General features: G+C 43.7%; 1 protein-coding gene across 1 annotated transcript in view; it reads right to left on the bottom strand.

Moving 5' to 3' along the window:
- Positions 1 to 17220, bottom strand: part of LOC136172033 (IQ domain-containing protein H-like) — a 142992-nt gene that overhangs the window by 57079 nt on the left and 68693 nt on the right. Inside the window, exons 9-10 of the mRNA XM_065941156.1 lie at positions 8787 to 8907; positions 3508 to 3794 (exon numbers count right to left, since the gene is read on the bottom strand). Of these exons, the coding sequence (XP_065797228.1) occupies positions 3508 to 3794; positions 8787 to 8907 (408 nt within the window). The remainder of the gene's footprint in view (positions 1 to 3507; positions 3795 to 8786; positions 8908 to 17220) is intronic.

The raw sequence follows: 17220 nt of genomic DNA, 5'->3' as shown, positions 1-17220 counted from the left end.
ACCTGTTCCCATCCTTCCCAAGCCTAAGACCACCCTGTTCCTTTATCCCATAAATATCTCAAGCCCTTTGAGGCAGGTTTGAGACTTGTTCTCTGTTCTCCTTGCTTGGCTGCCTTGTGAATAAACCCTTTTTTTGCTGACATCAGTATTTCAGCATTTTGGCTTGATGCATGTCAGGCAAATGAACCTGGATGAATAACATTCATGTGCACTAGAAAGCATAAAGATATAGAAAAGAATATAAGTCCCAATTACAAGATGATGGATACCTCTGGGAGGAGAAAGGGCCATGTGAGGGGGACTGGCAAGGAGTACACAGGACTGGAGGTGGTCTTGGTTCATTATATTAGTATTTAGGCCTTCTTATATTTATGCATATTTTCCAATAATTTTTTTAAATTTTTTCCTTTTTTTATTAGTTGGAGGCTAATTACTTCACAACATTTCAGTGGGTTTTGTCATACATTGACATGAATCAGCCATAGAGTTACACGTATTCCCCATCCCGATCCCCCCTCCCACCTCCCTCTCCACCCGACTCCTCTGGGTCCTCCCAGTGCACCAGGCCCAAGCACATGTCTCATGCATCCCACCTGGGCTGGTGATCTGTTTCACCATAGATAATATACATGCTGTTCTTTTGAAACATCCCACCCTCACCTTCTCCCACAGAGTTCAAAAGTCTGTTCTGTACTTCTGTGTCTCTTTCTGTTTTGCATATTGGGTTATCGTTACCATCTTTCTAAATTCCATATATATGTGTTAGTATGCTGTAATGTTCTTTATCTTTCTGGCTTACTTCACTCTGTATAATGGGCTCCAGTTTCATCCATCTCATTAGAACTGATTCAAATGAATTCTTTTTAACGGCTGAGTAATATTCCATGGTGTATATGTACCACAGCTTCCTTATGCATTCGTCTGCTGATGGGCATCTAGGTTGCTTCCATGTCTGGCTGTTATAAACAGTGCTACGATGAACATTGGGGTGCATGTGTCTCTTTCAGATCTGGTTTCCTCAGTGTGTATGCCCAGAAGTGGTATTGCTGGGTCATATGGCCGTTCTATTTCCAGTTTTTTAAGAAATCTCCACACTGTTCTCCATAGTGGCTGTACTAGTTTGCATTCCCACCAACAGTGTAAGAGGGTTCCCTTTTCTCCACACCCTCTCCAGCATTTATTGCTTGTAGACTTTCGGATAGCAGCCATCCTGACTGGCGTGTAATGGTACCTCATTGTGGTTTTGATTTGCATTTCTCTGATAATGAGTGATGTTGAGCATCTTTTCATGTGTTTGTTAGCCATCTGTATGTCTTCTTTGGAGAAATGTCTGTTTAGTTCTTTGGCCCATTTTTTTTTTATTTTTCATTTTTATTGAAGTATTTCCCTAGACTTAGTTTAAGCAATTTGCTTTATATATTAGACATTTTTTTTTATTAGTTGGAGGCCAATCACTTCACAACATTTCAGTGGGTTTTGTCATACATTGACATGAATCAGCCATAGAGTTACACGTATTCCCCATCCCGATCCCCCCTCCCACCTCCCTCTCCACCCGACTCCTCTGGGTCCTCCCAGTGCACCAGGCCCGAGCACTCGTCTCATGCATCTCACCTGGGCTAGTGATCTGTTTCACCATAGATAATATACATGCTGTTCTTTCGAAACATCCCACCCTCACCTCTCCCACAGAGTTCAAAAGTCTGTTCTGTACTTCTGTGTCTCTTTTTCTGTTTTGCATATAGGGTTATTGTTACCATCTTTCTAAATCCCATATATATGTGTTAGTATGCTGTAATGTTCTTTATCTTTCTGGCTTACTTCACTCTGTATAATGGGCTCCAGTTTCATCCATCTCATTAGAACTGATTCAAATGAATTCTTTTTAATGGCTGAGTAATATTCCATGGTGTATATGTACCACAGCTTCCTTATGCATTCATCTGCTGATGGGCATCTAGGCTGCTTCCATGTCCTGGCTATTATAAACAGTGCTGCAATGAACATTGGGGTGCACGTGTCTCTTTCAGATCTGGTTTCCTCGGTGTGTATGCCCAGAAGTGGTATTGCTGGGTCATATGGCCGTTCTATTTCCAGTTTTTTAAGAAATCTCCACACTGTTTTCCATAGTGGCTGTACTAGTTTGCATTCCCACCAACAGTGTAAAGAGGGTTCCCTTTTCTCCACACCCTCTCCAGCATTTATTGCTTGTAGACTTTTGGATAGCAGCCATCCTGACTGCTTTGGCCCATTTTTTGACTGGGTCATTTATTTTTCTGGAATTGAACTTTAGGAGTTGCTTGTATATTTTTGAGATTAATCCTTTGTTTGTTTCTTCATTTGCTATTATTTTCTCCCAATCTGAGGGCTGTCTTTTCATCTTACTTATAATTTCCTTTGTAGTGCACAAGCTTTTAAGTTTCATTAGGTCCCATTTGTTTAGTTTTGCTTTTATTTCCAATATTCTGGGAGGTGGGTCATAGAGGATCCTGCTGAGATTTATGTCGGAGAGTGTTTTGCCTATGTTCTCCTCTAGGAGTTTTATAGTTTCTGGTCTTACATTTAATAATTTTTAATAAGAAAAAACTGACCACCTAAGTTGCTGGTGGACTACTGATAAGGAAAAGGAACAGAAATAAGAACTCTTTCCGCTTTTCTAGTGATTGACTCTCTATTTAAGAACAGATTCTAGAAACGTTCCCTCCCTGGATGGCACGGAATAGTCTCATGATAAGATACAGACAGAACATTAGTGGGCAGCACTCAGACCCCATCAGCATAAGTTGCAGCGATTTAAACTCCAGCTGTACTGAATGAGGAGACCCTGGGGTATTGGCAGAACTAGCCTGAAACTGGACCTATACTGCTTCTAACAAGAAACCGAGTTGTTTTTCACAGACAAGGGAACAAAACCACAAGTCATACAGCCAAAATATGCACAGAGGAGAAAATTTCGACCTCAGACAACACCCAAAAGCAAAGTTTCTCCTTCCACAGAATCAAAGGACTGGGACAAGACCAGAGCCTGATTGCCGGAGCCCTTTCTGAAGCAATGGGTCTGCCGTCCCAGAAGAGCTGCTGCTCAAGTCCCCTTCACCACACCTCATTATAAATGGCTGAGTCCCAAAACCTTTCAGTGAATACCTGCCCTGTACCAACGCTCTTACCCTAAAAGCCTGACCAAACCCCAGATCAGGGAAGATGCAGATGTGAACCATACCTCCTGTCTCCTTGCCAGCTGACCTCGAAATAAAATCTCTTCTCAAAAGCTGTGCCATAGTATTGGCTGCTGTGCCCATTGGGCAATGAACCCTTTGCTTGGTAACACTGGTCCCATCTTTACAGCCATAAAGTATGATCTCACCCGAACTAGCATGGACCATATACAATCAGCTCATCAGAAGAAGTGAATCTTGGAGGCTCCCTCACAGTCCCTGTGGGATGAGCATGGATGGTACTGGAGTCTTTACATATTTCAGTATTTCACATGGCATCAAGTCGACTCACCTGCTGCTCCATGGTGCTCGGATCAATAAAAGTCACCAGGTCTATGGAAAAGTGACCAATCACGTTTTTCATTTTACAAGCCTTCCCAATTTGAAGGCACAGAGAACTGAGCACTTGGGGATCCACGGAGGTCTGAGGCATGGTGGTCCCAGAGGAGATGAATGGGCCTTCAGCATGAAACTGGTCCCCTGTTGACAGCAGCCTGATTTCTCCATTGGGTTCTATCAGCATGTCCACCGTCACGTTGGTAACACTCTCTGAAGGTGGGTACGCTTCAATCACGCCTCCTGGGGGGAAACGCATGGACTGGGTAAAAGGACACACCCACGTGGACTGTGCCCATTAATACAGCAAGAGGAAAAAATCCAGGCTTTGGCAGAGGGACTCAGGCTCAGAGCCTGCATCTGCCATGTCTTGTGAGACTTTGGGCAAGTAGCTTCAATTCTATAAATTTCTTTTCCGTCATTTCTAAAATCGGCATAATAAGACCTATCTCACCAGACTGTTGTGAATTTTCGTGATCTACATAGTATTTAGTCCAATGCTTGGTGTGTAGTTGGACTCAATGAGTGGTGGTTTTGATCCTAACTAGGAAGACACTGTAAAGATCATCAAGCCTATGCCCATTTATTATGAATGATGAACCTGAGGTCTATAGCAAATCCCTCAGGGGGAATTAACTGCCCACAGGCCACAGTTTGCACCTTGAGGACCACTGCGCTTGCTATTCGACTTCACTGCTTTTTCAAGTTCTGACAGGTTAGGGCTTTTATCAGACATAAGAGGACACTGACCATTATGTCAGCCAAAGGACTTCTATATATAGCTGGTTTGTTTTAAAATATGGAGCCAGAAAATGCTGCCATTCTTGAGAAACGGGTAAGCTTGCTCCATGCTGATAATGGGAGCTTTATAATTTATCTTATTTCACCTTCTACTCTGAATAACCAAGATCACAGAGGCAAATTTGATGTTAATTGCAACAAATATGTTTAGATGCTAAACTAAATCGACTCTGCAGTCACATGGACTGGAGCCCGCCAGGCTCCTCTGTCCATGGGATTCTCCAGGCAAGAACACTGGAGTGGGGCTGCTATTTCCTACTCCAGGGAATCTTCCCAACCTAGCGGTCAAACCTGCATCTCCTGTATTGGCAGGCAGATTCTTTACCACTGCACCGCCTGGGAAGCCTGCCCACAAAATTTACATGGCCCTATTTTCTGTCTTTAGGCCTAACCTGTAAATCTTACTGTATATATCCCTTTTATAGAAAAAAACTGAATATTATTTGTGAAGAATTAGATAACGTAATTTCAAAGTATTCCTAGACAAGGCAGCCTCTGGAGCCCAACAGTATTAAGATAAATTTGACGTGTATTTTGGGAATTTGCTGGGAGGTGACCTATGCTCACAGGCTTTAAACAGCATATATGGTTAAATCCTGAGATTTAGAAATATCTCAAATGCAGCTATCTGTTACTTTATACAAAAGGCTCTTTCCTTAAATGTCTATAAATGTGGTTGAAGCTGGTCCTAAAGAAAACTGAGTTTCAGAAGGAAAGCTAATTCATCTTGGTTGGTTTGAGATATGCTTTTCTTTAAATGAAGTTTTCAAGTGTGTGCTGTACCTAAATACTTGCTGGAGATTTAGCAAGGTAAAAGCAACAAAACGATAATAACACAATGCACAAAAACAAGCAAAAACCTATTGAGTCTCTCTGATTCAGAAAACTTTGTGGGTTTCACTATCACCTACATTTTGAAAGATGATGCTCCAGTGAAAACAGGTTGTCCTTTATAGGTTCAAGGTTATTTTACTTCAAAGTAGCTTATTTGTATTGTCGTCTCAGTATTAGGACCACAGTCTTTTCAGTGTTTATTTTTTTCCTTTTGAAGTAATTAATCCCCCCCTTTTAAAAAACGTATTGCCTTTGATATAATGCTTTGACAATGTAGAAATCAAATCTATAGCACATATTGCGACTATAAGCACACTTCAGAGAGTAGAAATGAAATGAAACAGGCAACAGGGAAGATGGCAGGAGATGGCGGCCTTAGGGTCAAGAAACCTGGGTGGGCAGTCTCGCTCAGCCAGTAATCATTTTATGCAGGGCCTGCTGTAGGCTCTAGGCTCAGAGCTGGGAATAGGTTTGAACACACGTGACTCCCCAGAACCAGATTTCTGAGACATGCTAGAATTGTGGGCTCTAACTGCGTTCCCACTCACCATGCACTTGTTGTGTGATTTTGTCCTAGTCACTTCCTAGCGTTAGGCCTGTTTCTTTGACTACCAAAGTGTCTCAATAAAACTTGTTCTTCCTCCTGTAAATAAGTATTGTGTTTACAACACACCTGAACTAGAGGAAGAAAGGAAAGAAATGACAGAGGCTGACGCAAAGCCTAAGCTTGTGGTTGTACAGCTCATATGAGATAGCGGCTGGGAAAACCCTTTCTAATCTACAAAGCTCACATGAAAATAAATAGGCTAGAGGAAGGTTTGCAGGCTGATCTTGGAAGATCTGGAAACTTTCTAACATCCTATCATGGATGGATCTGAGATCTTCAGAGTCTTCCCCTCATAACTTGAAAAACATCCTTTATTCTTAACCATTTTTTTGTTGTGAAAGTGTTCGTCGCTCAGAGAGTGTTAGGTCTCACTCTTTGAGACCCCTATGGACTGTAGCCTGTCAAGTTCCTCTGGTCATGGGATTCTCCAGGCAAGAATACTGGAGTGGGTTGCCATTCCCTTCTCCAGGGGATCTTCTCAACCCAGGGATTGAACTGCGGTCTCCGTCATCACAGGCAGATTTTTTACCATCTGAGCCACCAGGGAAGCCACCTGGTGTACCTACCTATTTTATTTTCTCCCATTTATGCACAGGGTTGACTCTTTTATTTATTTATTTTTTGGGGTTGACTCAAAGTTTTACTTTTCTGGTAGTGGGTTTATGTGGAAATTTGTAGAATCACAGAAATTTATATTTGAGAGGACACTAGAGATTGTACAGTATAACTGCCCTCTGCTCCTCCCTGCACCAGTGAAGAATCCTTTCTCAGCATTAATTCATTAACAGTGTGTATACTATGCCCTTCCACCCCACTCTGAGTGTATTCCAACACCCAGTAGATCTTTCTTTTTCTATACGATCTTATATCCTAAGCTAAGAGGTATTCCTTGGTAAATATACCTGTTGTCTCTGGCCAAGACTCCTGGAGTAGCACAGGGATAGCCTTTTATTGGCTCCGTTAAGTATTCACAGAGTGATTCGAGGAGAGTTACTTAATCTTTTGTACCTCAGTTTCCTTCTCTGTGGAGTGAGGGCGATAATGGTCCCCACCTCATAGAACTGTTAGGAGGATTAAAGAAATTAATATAGGTGTGCTTGGAATAGAGTCTAAGGACTTCCCTGGTGATCTAGTGGTTAAGACTCCATGCTTCCATTGCAAGGGGCATGGGTTCGATCCCTAGTCAGGGAACTAAGAACTCACTCGCCTCACATGCCACAAGGCGAGTCTAGCTCATGGTAAGCACAGACTGTGCTTATTATGTTGTTTTCACTGTGCTGTTCTCGCCATTGGGTGGTTGCCGCTGCTGCTGTTATCATCTGATATTATTATGATGTGCGTGCATGCATGCTACATTGCTTCAGTCATGTCCTGCTCCGTGCAACTCTATGGACTGTCGCCCGCCAGGCTCCCCTGTCCATGGGATTCTCCAGACAAGAGTACTGGAGCAGATTGCTGTGCCCTCTTCCAGGGGATCTTCCCAACCCAGGGATCAAACCCATGTCTCTCACATCTCCTGCACTGGCAGGCAGGTTCTTTACCACTAGTGTCACCTGGGAAGCCCTATTATTATGATATTATTATATATTTATGTTACATGTTATCATTTGACAGTGGTGAATAGAGTGGAAAGATAGCTTCTGTGGTCTGTATCCTAGCCTTCTCTTATCATGCATGTGGGTAAGCATATAAGAATACCCACCTTATACTGTTACCTCCTAAAGAGTGAGGGCCTGTGTGTTGCAGCACTGCCACAGGACCTCCACAACTGTTCCATTCATTCCCTCATCCACTGACATCCTAACATTGTCAGAAAACGAGAAGCCAGGGGGCTCTGCTCCAGGACCATCAGTCAGTTCTGTCACTCACTCATATCCGACTCTTTGTGACCCCATGGACTACAGCACGCCAGGCATCCCTGTCCATCACCAACTCCTGGAGACTACGTAAACTCATGTCCATCGCATCAGTGATGCCATCCAACCGTCTCGTCCTCTGTCGACCCCTTCTCTTTGTGCCTTCAATCTTTCCCAGCATCAGGGTCTTTTCCAGTGAGTTGGTTTTTCACATCACATGGCCAAAGTATTGGAGTTTCAGCTTCAGCATCAGTCCTTCTAAGGAATATTCAGGACTGATTTCCTTTAGGATGGACTGGTTGAATCTCCTTGCAGTCCAAGGGACTTTCAAGAGTCTTCTCCAACACCACAGTTCAAAAGCATCAATTCTTTGGTGCTCAGCTTTCTTTATAGTCCGACTCTCACATCCATACATGACTACTGGAAAAACCATAGCTTTGTCTAGATGGACCTTTGTTGGTAAAGTAATGTCTCTGCTTTTTAAATATGCTGTCTAGGTTGGTCATAGCTTTTCTTCCAAGGAGTGTCTTTTAATTTCATGACAGCAGTCACCATCTGCAGTGATTTTAGAGCCCCAAAGTCACTCTGGGCTCCAAGACTATAGCGAGTTCTTATTTACAAGGTCTAACTTCAGAACTGGAAGTGAGACCATTTCTTCTCTCCTAGAAAATGGAAGGAGAAACTAACATTTCTTGGAGACTTATTTTGAGTCAGGCTCCCTGGTAGAAACCTTCATATATGTATTTCATTGAATACTGCCAACAACCCTGTAAGTAGGTGAGGAAACTGGGCCTCCGAGGGTTTAAGAACCTTGCTCAAGGTCAAGGATGAGATCCAAACTCAGGTCGTCTGATTCCAGAGCCTACTTCTCAGGAGAAGTCTGTGGTGCAAAAATACAGTCAGAATCTCGAGCTATGCACGGCATGCCTGGCATACTCAGTTCCTGTTTACTTAAGAGGCTGAGTGCAAGATAAATAGTTAGGCAAAGTTTAAAAAAAAAAAAATCTGCTTGGAAGAGCAGTTTTCTAAACCAATGAAAGAGTTTCTAGGTATTCACACTGGCCCCAGGTTGACCCAAAACTAGAATTCAAGGTTGTGCAGACCAAACCCCAATAGAAGCTTTACAGTCTTATTTACCTTGACTGAGAAATGTTTGCAGGAATTTCCTCCATGTTGGGAACCGTTTCCCATTGACTGGCTGTGCGTGCTGTGCTAAAATGCCCGCCAGCTCCTCGGAGATCTTCACCAAAGCTGGCTCCTGCAGAAACAAATTAAATAGAACCACAAGCAATTTTACTACAGAAATGAAAACTGCTTGTGGAGTGATTAAAAACCAGGCCTCCAACAGGCAAAAAAAATGTGGTTACTGTTTACCCAGAGTCAGAAAGCCATTTTGAAAATTTTCTCTGATTTTTCCCAGCCATTTCAGTTTTCATACCTCAAAGTGATTTGGCCCCAAAATATTGCCACTAATCGTGCCTGTTGTCTCCAAAAGTCAGCCTTCTGTCTAGGTGTCAGATAAACCCAGTTTCAGACCCACAGCAGCCTGACCAATGGCATGTCCTCGGACACTGCGCCTCCTCACTCTGGGCCTCAGTTTCTCATTGTGTAAAAGGGAGGGTTCACTACCTTCTCCCTCAGGTTCTTCAGACTGGATTTTTTTTTATTAAAAATTTTTTATTGAAGTATAGTTGATTTACAATGTGTTAATTTCTTCTGTGCAGCAAAGTGACTTGGTTTTATATCTTTTTATATTTGTTTCCATTATGATTTATCACAGGATATTGAATATAGTTCCCTGTGCTATATAGTAGGACCCGACCTCCCTCCCCACCTCGCTCAGTCATGTCCAACTCTTTGTGACCTCATGGACTGTAGCCTGCCAAGCTCCTCTGTCCGTGGGGATTCTCCAGGCAAGAATACTGGAGTGGGTTGCCATCCCCACCTCCAGGGGATCTTCCCAACCCAGGGATCGAACCCAGCTCTCCCACATTGCAGGTGGATTCTTTACCATCTGAGTCACCAGGAAAGCCCATAGATACTAAAAGAGTAACCCATATATATGCTGCTTTCTACAGACTCACTTCAAAACTAAAGACACACACAGTCTGAAAGTAAGAGAATGGAAAACAGTATTTTACACAAAAGGAAATGTTTTTTTTTTATCTTATAACGCTAACAGAGCTGACCCTGAGAGAGATAATGGAGTTGGCAGGGTCTTTCTCGGCACCTTTATCTCTTTAAGCCGTGCCCTTTCCCCCTGGTTGGGGGACCTCCATGTAACTGTGGGATCAAAGCCTGAAACCACAGCTGATGCCATAGAGGTGGGATTTCATGAGGTCAGGTCGGAAAGGTGAGGTGGGATTTCAGGAGGTCGGGTCAGAAGAGAGAGGTGGGGAGGGAGGTCAGGTTGGGAGAGTGAGGTGGGGAGGGGTGTGGTTCTCAATCACCTGATGTTCCGCATTAGGTCATAGCCTCATCTGACTAGAGGTGAGGTGAGGTTGGCCCCCACCCCAAGGTGAAAACAGTAGGAAACCCTCTAATGAATAAAAAACCAGGGTTTCTGACATGAAGAGACTTGGTTTGTGACATAAAGAGATTTGGTTTGTGAGGACAGTTTTTTTGTTTTTTTGCAAAGTCTTAGACTAACTAAAATTTTTTAGATAAAAGCCACCTCTTCGATTTCATTTCTGCCAGAAGAGCAGCTTTAGGCACCAAACATCTGATAGGCAGAATTCATATTCAAAATGGGAGACATTGACAAGAAAAACTCAGGCTTGTTCTGGGTTGCTGGGGAAATTTCTAATCTGTGAGGGAACATCAGTTATTTGGAAGAATCAGAAAAGAATCAGCTTTGGTGAGTGGGGTGGGACGGAATCTTAGAAATAATCTGTATAGCCATTTATTTTCAATTTCTGCGCCATTAAAAAGTGATTGTCCTTCTCCCTCCCCTCAGCTCCTTGGAACATCTGGCTCATTCTGGGTTGAGTGCCCTCTGAAAATCTACAATGGAAGACAAATATCTGAGCGTACACTCTGGGCAGGTCCCAGTAACCTAAATAATGTCTGAAGTATCTAGAAAATCCTGGTGGGAGACTCTCGTCAGTCAGTTTAGTAAGTGCTTGACATACAAAACCAAAGCGCCACGAGGAAGGGAGAGTGCTGCTGCTCACCCTCATTCAGGACAGCTCTCTGCACAGTTGGGACGTTAAGAGGAGCTGGGGAAGCTCGAGGCTCTGCCTCAGGAGGCAGAGGCAGGGAAACTGCTGTCAAAGCCGAGCGCTTCGTATCCTGCACAACTGATGTTTTCTCTGCCCTCTACTATACATTAATAACCTCGTCTCCCCCAGGCCCTGCATTTAAATCATAAGCAAGCACTCAAGACGTGCAGTTCCAACAACCTGGACCGCCTCTCGTTTCCTTCTTTGAGCACTGTCCTCCAAACCCATCTTTCTTCTTACTCTATAATTGTTTCTGTTAAAACTACTCTACGCTATCAAAAAAGACCAATCGTCTGTGATGCATGCAGTGCCCCAAAGGTGGGACAGTGAAACACGGCTGTGGGTTCCCACTCTGCTTATGAAACTGAGTGTCGAGGAAGGAACCCATGCAGGGCAGGCCCTCTACCAGGACAGTGGAGACTTACTTTTTGTCCTTCCCTGATTAAGGTATTGAATCATCTACCCAGTGATTTGCTCTCTGCTATCACATCAAGTCAACCCAAGGAAAATAATTCACTTCTTCATTCATTCATGCAAGAAATGGCAGGTACTTAGAGTTGCTGAAATCACTGAGACTGTCAGTGGGATGGTGGTTGTCAGGGGGACAGGGAGTGGGGAGTTAGTGTTTAATGGGCATGGAGGTTTGGTTTTTTAACACAAAAAGAGTTCTGGAGCTGGGTGGTGGTGATGGTTACACAACACTGTGAATGTATTTAATACCACTGAACTGTAGACTTAAAAATGCTTAAGATGGTAAATTTTATGCTATGGGTATTTTATCACAATAAAAAAAATTGAGGAAAAAAACTAGAGGATGTCAGATCTAACTTAACTAAGGAAAAAAGTGTTTACGTGCTGTGGTGGGGAGAGCCTAGAGATGGAGGGGAGACAATGAAGGAAGAGATGAAAGCTTTCCTACCTGTCTCAAAAGTGAAAGTGAAAGTCGCTTAGCCATGTCCGACTCTTTGTGACCCCATGGGGCTATACTGTCTATGGAATTCTCCAGGACAGGATACTGAATTGGGTAGCCTTTCTCCTGGGGATCCTCCCAACCCAGGGATTCAACCCAGGGATTCAACCCAGGTCTCCCGCATTGCGGGCGGATTCTTTCCCAACTGAGCCACAAGGGAAGCCCAAGAACACTGGAGTGGTAGCCTATCCCTTCTCCAGGGAATCTTCCTGACCCAGGAATCGAACCGGGGTCTCCTGCATTACAGGCGGATTCTTACCAACTGAGCTATGAGGGGAGCCTAAGTCTCAAAACTAGATCCCTATCCACTTAAGTCAAAACTCCTCAGTACCACACACAAAGGCCCTCTGTGACCTGACCTCTGATTCCTAAAGCAGCCTTTCTTCTCCTTGTCTTCTAGCCTTGCCCCAAACTGCCCTGGCTGAGTCTCTTTCCTCTGCCTTCCTTCTTCCACTCCCTCCTCTAGGTGATTCCTTGACACCCTCTCTGAGTTAGTTCCGGTCACTCTTCCTCCAGGAAGCCTTTTCCACTGTCAAGTGGGGCTGTCCTTTCTTCATGTTCTCCAGCTTCTGGGGGCTCCTTAGTGGCGTGGTCAGTGGCTTTGTGGTCAGGCTCCCAATGCTGAGCACAGGGAACACCCAATATGTGTGGCTGCAATAAACACAGGGACCTAACAGCTGAAGTTATAGGATAAGGGAAAATGGGAAACCTTGCAACAGGCTCCCACCTTACTGCCCAGGAACCACCTGGCAGGGATGACTACTTAAGAACCAATTCTTCCTGGGTGGATTTATGAGATTCCCAGCCTCTGAGGGACAATGGGAAGATAAATGAGGTGATATTTATAAAGTATCACTTCAGATGCAACATGCTATGTGAAGGCCAACAATTAACTCATAAAGCTGTGGCTTGTGAGAGGCATCTGGACACAGTGTCAGGCTGCCTTCACTGCCTCTGCTTACAAAGCCAGCCATTCCACCTTGATCCACAGTGTTTGTACTGTGTATAGCAAAGGGGTAAATTTCCTAGAGGAAAGCCTGCTGTGGAAATCATGTCTCATTGTGAGAAGTACACGGCTGAAGGTGCTGGCAGGGTGACACTCTGTAGGGGATGCTGGGGCACATGGAGGCAGCTTGGGGCCACAAGGAACTCCCTAAAAGATTTTCAGGGGAATAATGGGGTGGGGGGTGTTAACTGTTAAATTTATTTCTGTATTTTGAAAGCATCTGATAGGAAATAGAAGGATTATACTAAGAATGGCCTTAGCTCCATTGAAGAGATGTCAGATGTAAGTTCTCAGCTTGGGGAGAGTTTCTGTTCTGATCAAACATAATTATCACAACTTTAAGGGCAGATGCTGATGAGGGAAGATGTGTAGCTACTTGGGTTTATTCTGTTCAGAATAAACTTAAGTACACACTGATGCCCACAGCCACAGACATATAAAACCATGCTACACAACCCCCAAATTCATGTGGATCCTCAGAACAGTATTCATAAAATACTTTCTCCTGTTACAGCAGGCTCACATTCATTATCTCCTTTGGTCCTGACACCAACACCCTGAGGTGGGCCAGCACAGGATTATTCCCCCTACTTTACAAATGGGGATCAGAGGCCGCTAGAGTGAAGAGGCTTGCGTAAGGTCACTTGCTGAGTTATCAGATTCTGTTATGGGGTGATTTTCAACATGTGACTGAAGACACAAAACAATGGAGTTGGGGGAACCATTGCTCGTTAGCTTTGATCCCCCCATATTTTACCCTTGCAGTGTGTATATGTGTGTGTGTGAGTATGTAGAATATCTGTTACAAGCCAGCAACCAGGGCACAAGATTCTCTAACATATTTGTGAAATGAGTAGTTCAATGCATCACATCAAGGCGATAGACCACCGGTTAGTGTTTCAGAGAGTTTATCAACCACGTGGAACAGATCTTTCAGAGCTAACAACTCTGGGGGTGTGAAAATGAAAGCACAGACCTCATGAATGATAAGCAAATGTTAGAAAAATTCCCTTTAGTTTTTGAAACAATTCCAGATATTCATTCCATTTTAACTGCACTTCTTCTGGCAATGCACATTAGCTGCCGGCCTTTGTGGAGCTAATAGCTCTAGAGCAATTCCCATCTAGGAGGAACCTGAGCCACACCGTGCCAGCGCACAGCTTTGTCACTCTGTCCAGTATCCATACTCACCCCTCAGAGTGCATCAGCAATAGTCATGACCTTGGCAGGTTCCAAGGTAACTGTAGGGCCTTCATCAGTCTGACCAGTGCATCCTAAAGATTCTTGTCTATTAAGCATGGACCTTGCCTCTCAGCTCTCTCTCTCTCTTCTATCAAAAAAGTGTAAATTTGAAAGAAGAGGTATTTGACTGAAAGAAATTCAAGATATCTCAGGGGAAGCTGCTAGCATATCCAATTTAATATTGCCCTAACTAAAGCTACTTCAAGCTCCAGAGAGTTAACTTTCCCAAGTAAATTCTAAAAGTGTGTATGTGTGTGTGCATGTGTGTTGGGAGAATGAGCAAGGAGGAAAAAAGAATACAAATCAGAATGCTCTAAATATCAATCACCAATACTTCTTTTATTTCAGAAACCTCTTTGCTAGATCTGCAGTGATGAATTAAGTAAAATAACTTGTCAGCTAATCACTTTCCATCTTTCACATCAGACATTATTTGGTGTTGTTCAAAAGAGAAACCAACGGGCCTGCCTAGATGATTCTGCTTTTACAGAGCCTTCTGATATCCCCAAATGGAGGAATGGAAGGTGACATAGGGCCAGAAGGCCAAGATAATCACTTGAAACTAAGCAGGGATGTCAGTATTGAAACAGGCCATCTGGACCATCTAAGACAAGTGCCTCATGTAACAGAAGAGGGGATGGGGCTTCTACTGTCATACAGCAAGACCGCAGGAGCTCTCAGCCACCTCTGGCTCCGGGGTGAGTGTTCTCTGTCGCCCCCGCTGCCCTCTTTCGGAGGGAAAGTACGGGTCCCATGAAAGGTGCTCAGGATTTGAAAAGGCTAGCAGCACAGAGTTGGAGAGAAGGGAAGGATTCCTAATTTGAATGCGAATTTGAGAAGGGTACTTGCTTGCACAAAATACTTTTTATACTATTGTTATTATTATATTTTAAATTTTATTTATATATTTTTGACTGCACTGGGTCTTCATTGCTGTGTAGGCGTTCTCTAGTTGCGGCAAGTGGGGCCTACTCTCTAGTTGCGCTGCACAGGCTTCTCACTGCAGTGGCTTCTCTTGTTGCAGAGCACGGGCTCTGGGTGTGTGGGCTTCAGTAAGTTGCAGTTCATGGACTCTAGAGCGCGGGCTTAGGAGTTGTGGTGTGCAAGCTTAGTTGCTCCATGGCATGTGGGATCTTCTGGACCAGGGGTCAAATCTGTGTCCCATGCACTGGCAGGCAGATTCTAACCACTGGACCACCAGTGGAGTCCCGACGACAGCTACTTTTTAGGTAAAACAATAGCTCTCTCTTATAGAAAGCTTACCATGTGATAGGTCTGTGCCAGAGGTTTTTATAGTTATTATCTCAAAGCCACTCTCTGAAGCAGTTATTATCATCTCCATTTCATATCATAACCATGAAGTAGCAAACTGGGATTCCAATCTAGTTGCTACCAGTATGCCATAGTGCAACAAGCTCTGTGTCTGCAACTGACATGGGTGGGCACTATGGTCCATCTGGGTCAGATTAGATCATCCACATGTGATGCTAAGTCTGTGCTGTTAAATTTATGAAAAATGGCAGAAATTACATCTGCTGTTGGCTGCCCAGCATCTTTGTCTTCTTGTGCCAGGTAATGATGTCCCCAACTTCCTTTCAGGAACTGTGCCTACCGCATTCTTAGCTATGTAAGAATTGAGAGTAACCTCACGCTCAGCTCCAAGGAGGGGCCCCTGGTTAGCAAAGCCATATCTTGGCCAAGTGATTGGTTCAGGAGGGGCATATGACCCAGTCAGGCCAATCAAGTGTTAGGAAGCAGTTGCTGGGGCCTTCTGAGAAGAAGCTTTTATGTTTTTCTGAGAATGCTGCCTAGTGAGATTTTCTCTCTTCCTATTACCTTGACCAAGGACAAGCTTCAGGTGCCACTGGCAGCCCCCCAGCAACTCTGGGGACCACCAGTGTTAGGATGGAGTAGATATTATGCACAGTATGGGGGGAGGGATGGAAAGTAACTGGGTCCTTGTTGATACTGTGCCACTGGATTAAGCCTTCTCTCATGATTCTTTACCACCTGAGCCATCAGGGAAGCCTGGATTAAGCCTTCTCTGATGTCAAGAGACAATCTCTGGATTTTCATTTAGCTGAAATAATAAATTCTCTTTATTTTTTATTTTTACCTTAAAAAATTCTCTTTATTGTTAAAGTCACTTTGAGTTGGGTTTCCTGTTATTGAATAGTAAACATTTTAAGCTTATATGAATGGGTGGACCAAACCATGTACCCACAATCCATGCTGGACACGTAAGCCAACAAATGCTCTGATCATTCCAGGCATTGGTTACTCTCATTCGGCAATCAGTAGTGAAGTTTCCACTCATCCATTTCCACTCATCCTTTCCATTAAGATCATTAGCAATCGTCCCTCTTTAGAGTGTAAAAATATGCTGAGAAGATGAAGAAAAAATGAAAATGTCTTCAGCAAGTCATAAACTACTTCCCACACCTACTTAAAGTTTAAGGACTGCCTTAATACTCCATGTTTAATTGTTAATTGAGAGTTTAAAAATCAAAAATGCCAACTTTGCCTTCGATGAGATGGAAAATTATGCTGCTGTAGAAGGTAACATAATGTAAAACAGCCAACATTACCAAGGCACACAAATGTTTTTGGTATGTAAAATTGCTTTGTAAAATATTTGCTCCATCTGCTGAAAGCGGCAAAGACAATTTTCCCTTGATAGCTAATGGCCCATTTCGGCTGTGTGGCAAGTGATTCGCTGCGGTGGCGGCTCCCATTAAACAGAATGGTGAAAGTGCGGTATATAATTCCATACTTATGTAGCATTATCCACTCGCTGCTTCTCGAGGAGTCTGTCCCTCATTATCCAGGCCTCCACCTTGCACCAACACGCAGGCCTAGCAGTTGATTTGACTCGAGAAGCGTCTTGTCCAACTGAGGCACATATGTTGCCTCTCCATTCCAAAACTCAGCGCAACTGCTTTGCCCCGACCAGAACACTGGAGAGGCTCATTCCCTCTCAACTTTCCAGCTCTTCAACGGCTGTTTCTTTTTCCCCCTCTCCACAGGGGGCCCTGATTTTCTTTCTAGGCTCACCCTGTCGCGCTGCATGCTGGGGGTTTCAATAGATAAAGATTAAGCATTTCTTGAAATTCTTAATTGAACTTCGCACAT

The sequence above is a fragment of the Muntiacus reevesi genome, chromosome 7, assembly GCF_963930625.1.
Source record: "Muntiacus reevesi chromosome 7, mMunRee1.1, whole genome shotgun sequence".
In the NCBI taxonomy this organism is placed as follows: domain Eukaryota; kingdom Metazoa; phylum Chordata; class Mammalia; order Artiodactyla; family Cervidae; genus Muntiacus; species Muntiacus reevesi.
The sequence above is the reverse complement of the archived record's forward strand: the minus strand, read 5'-3'. Positions and strand labels throughout refer to the sequence as shown.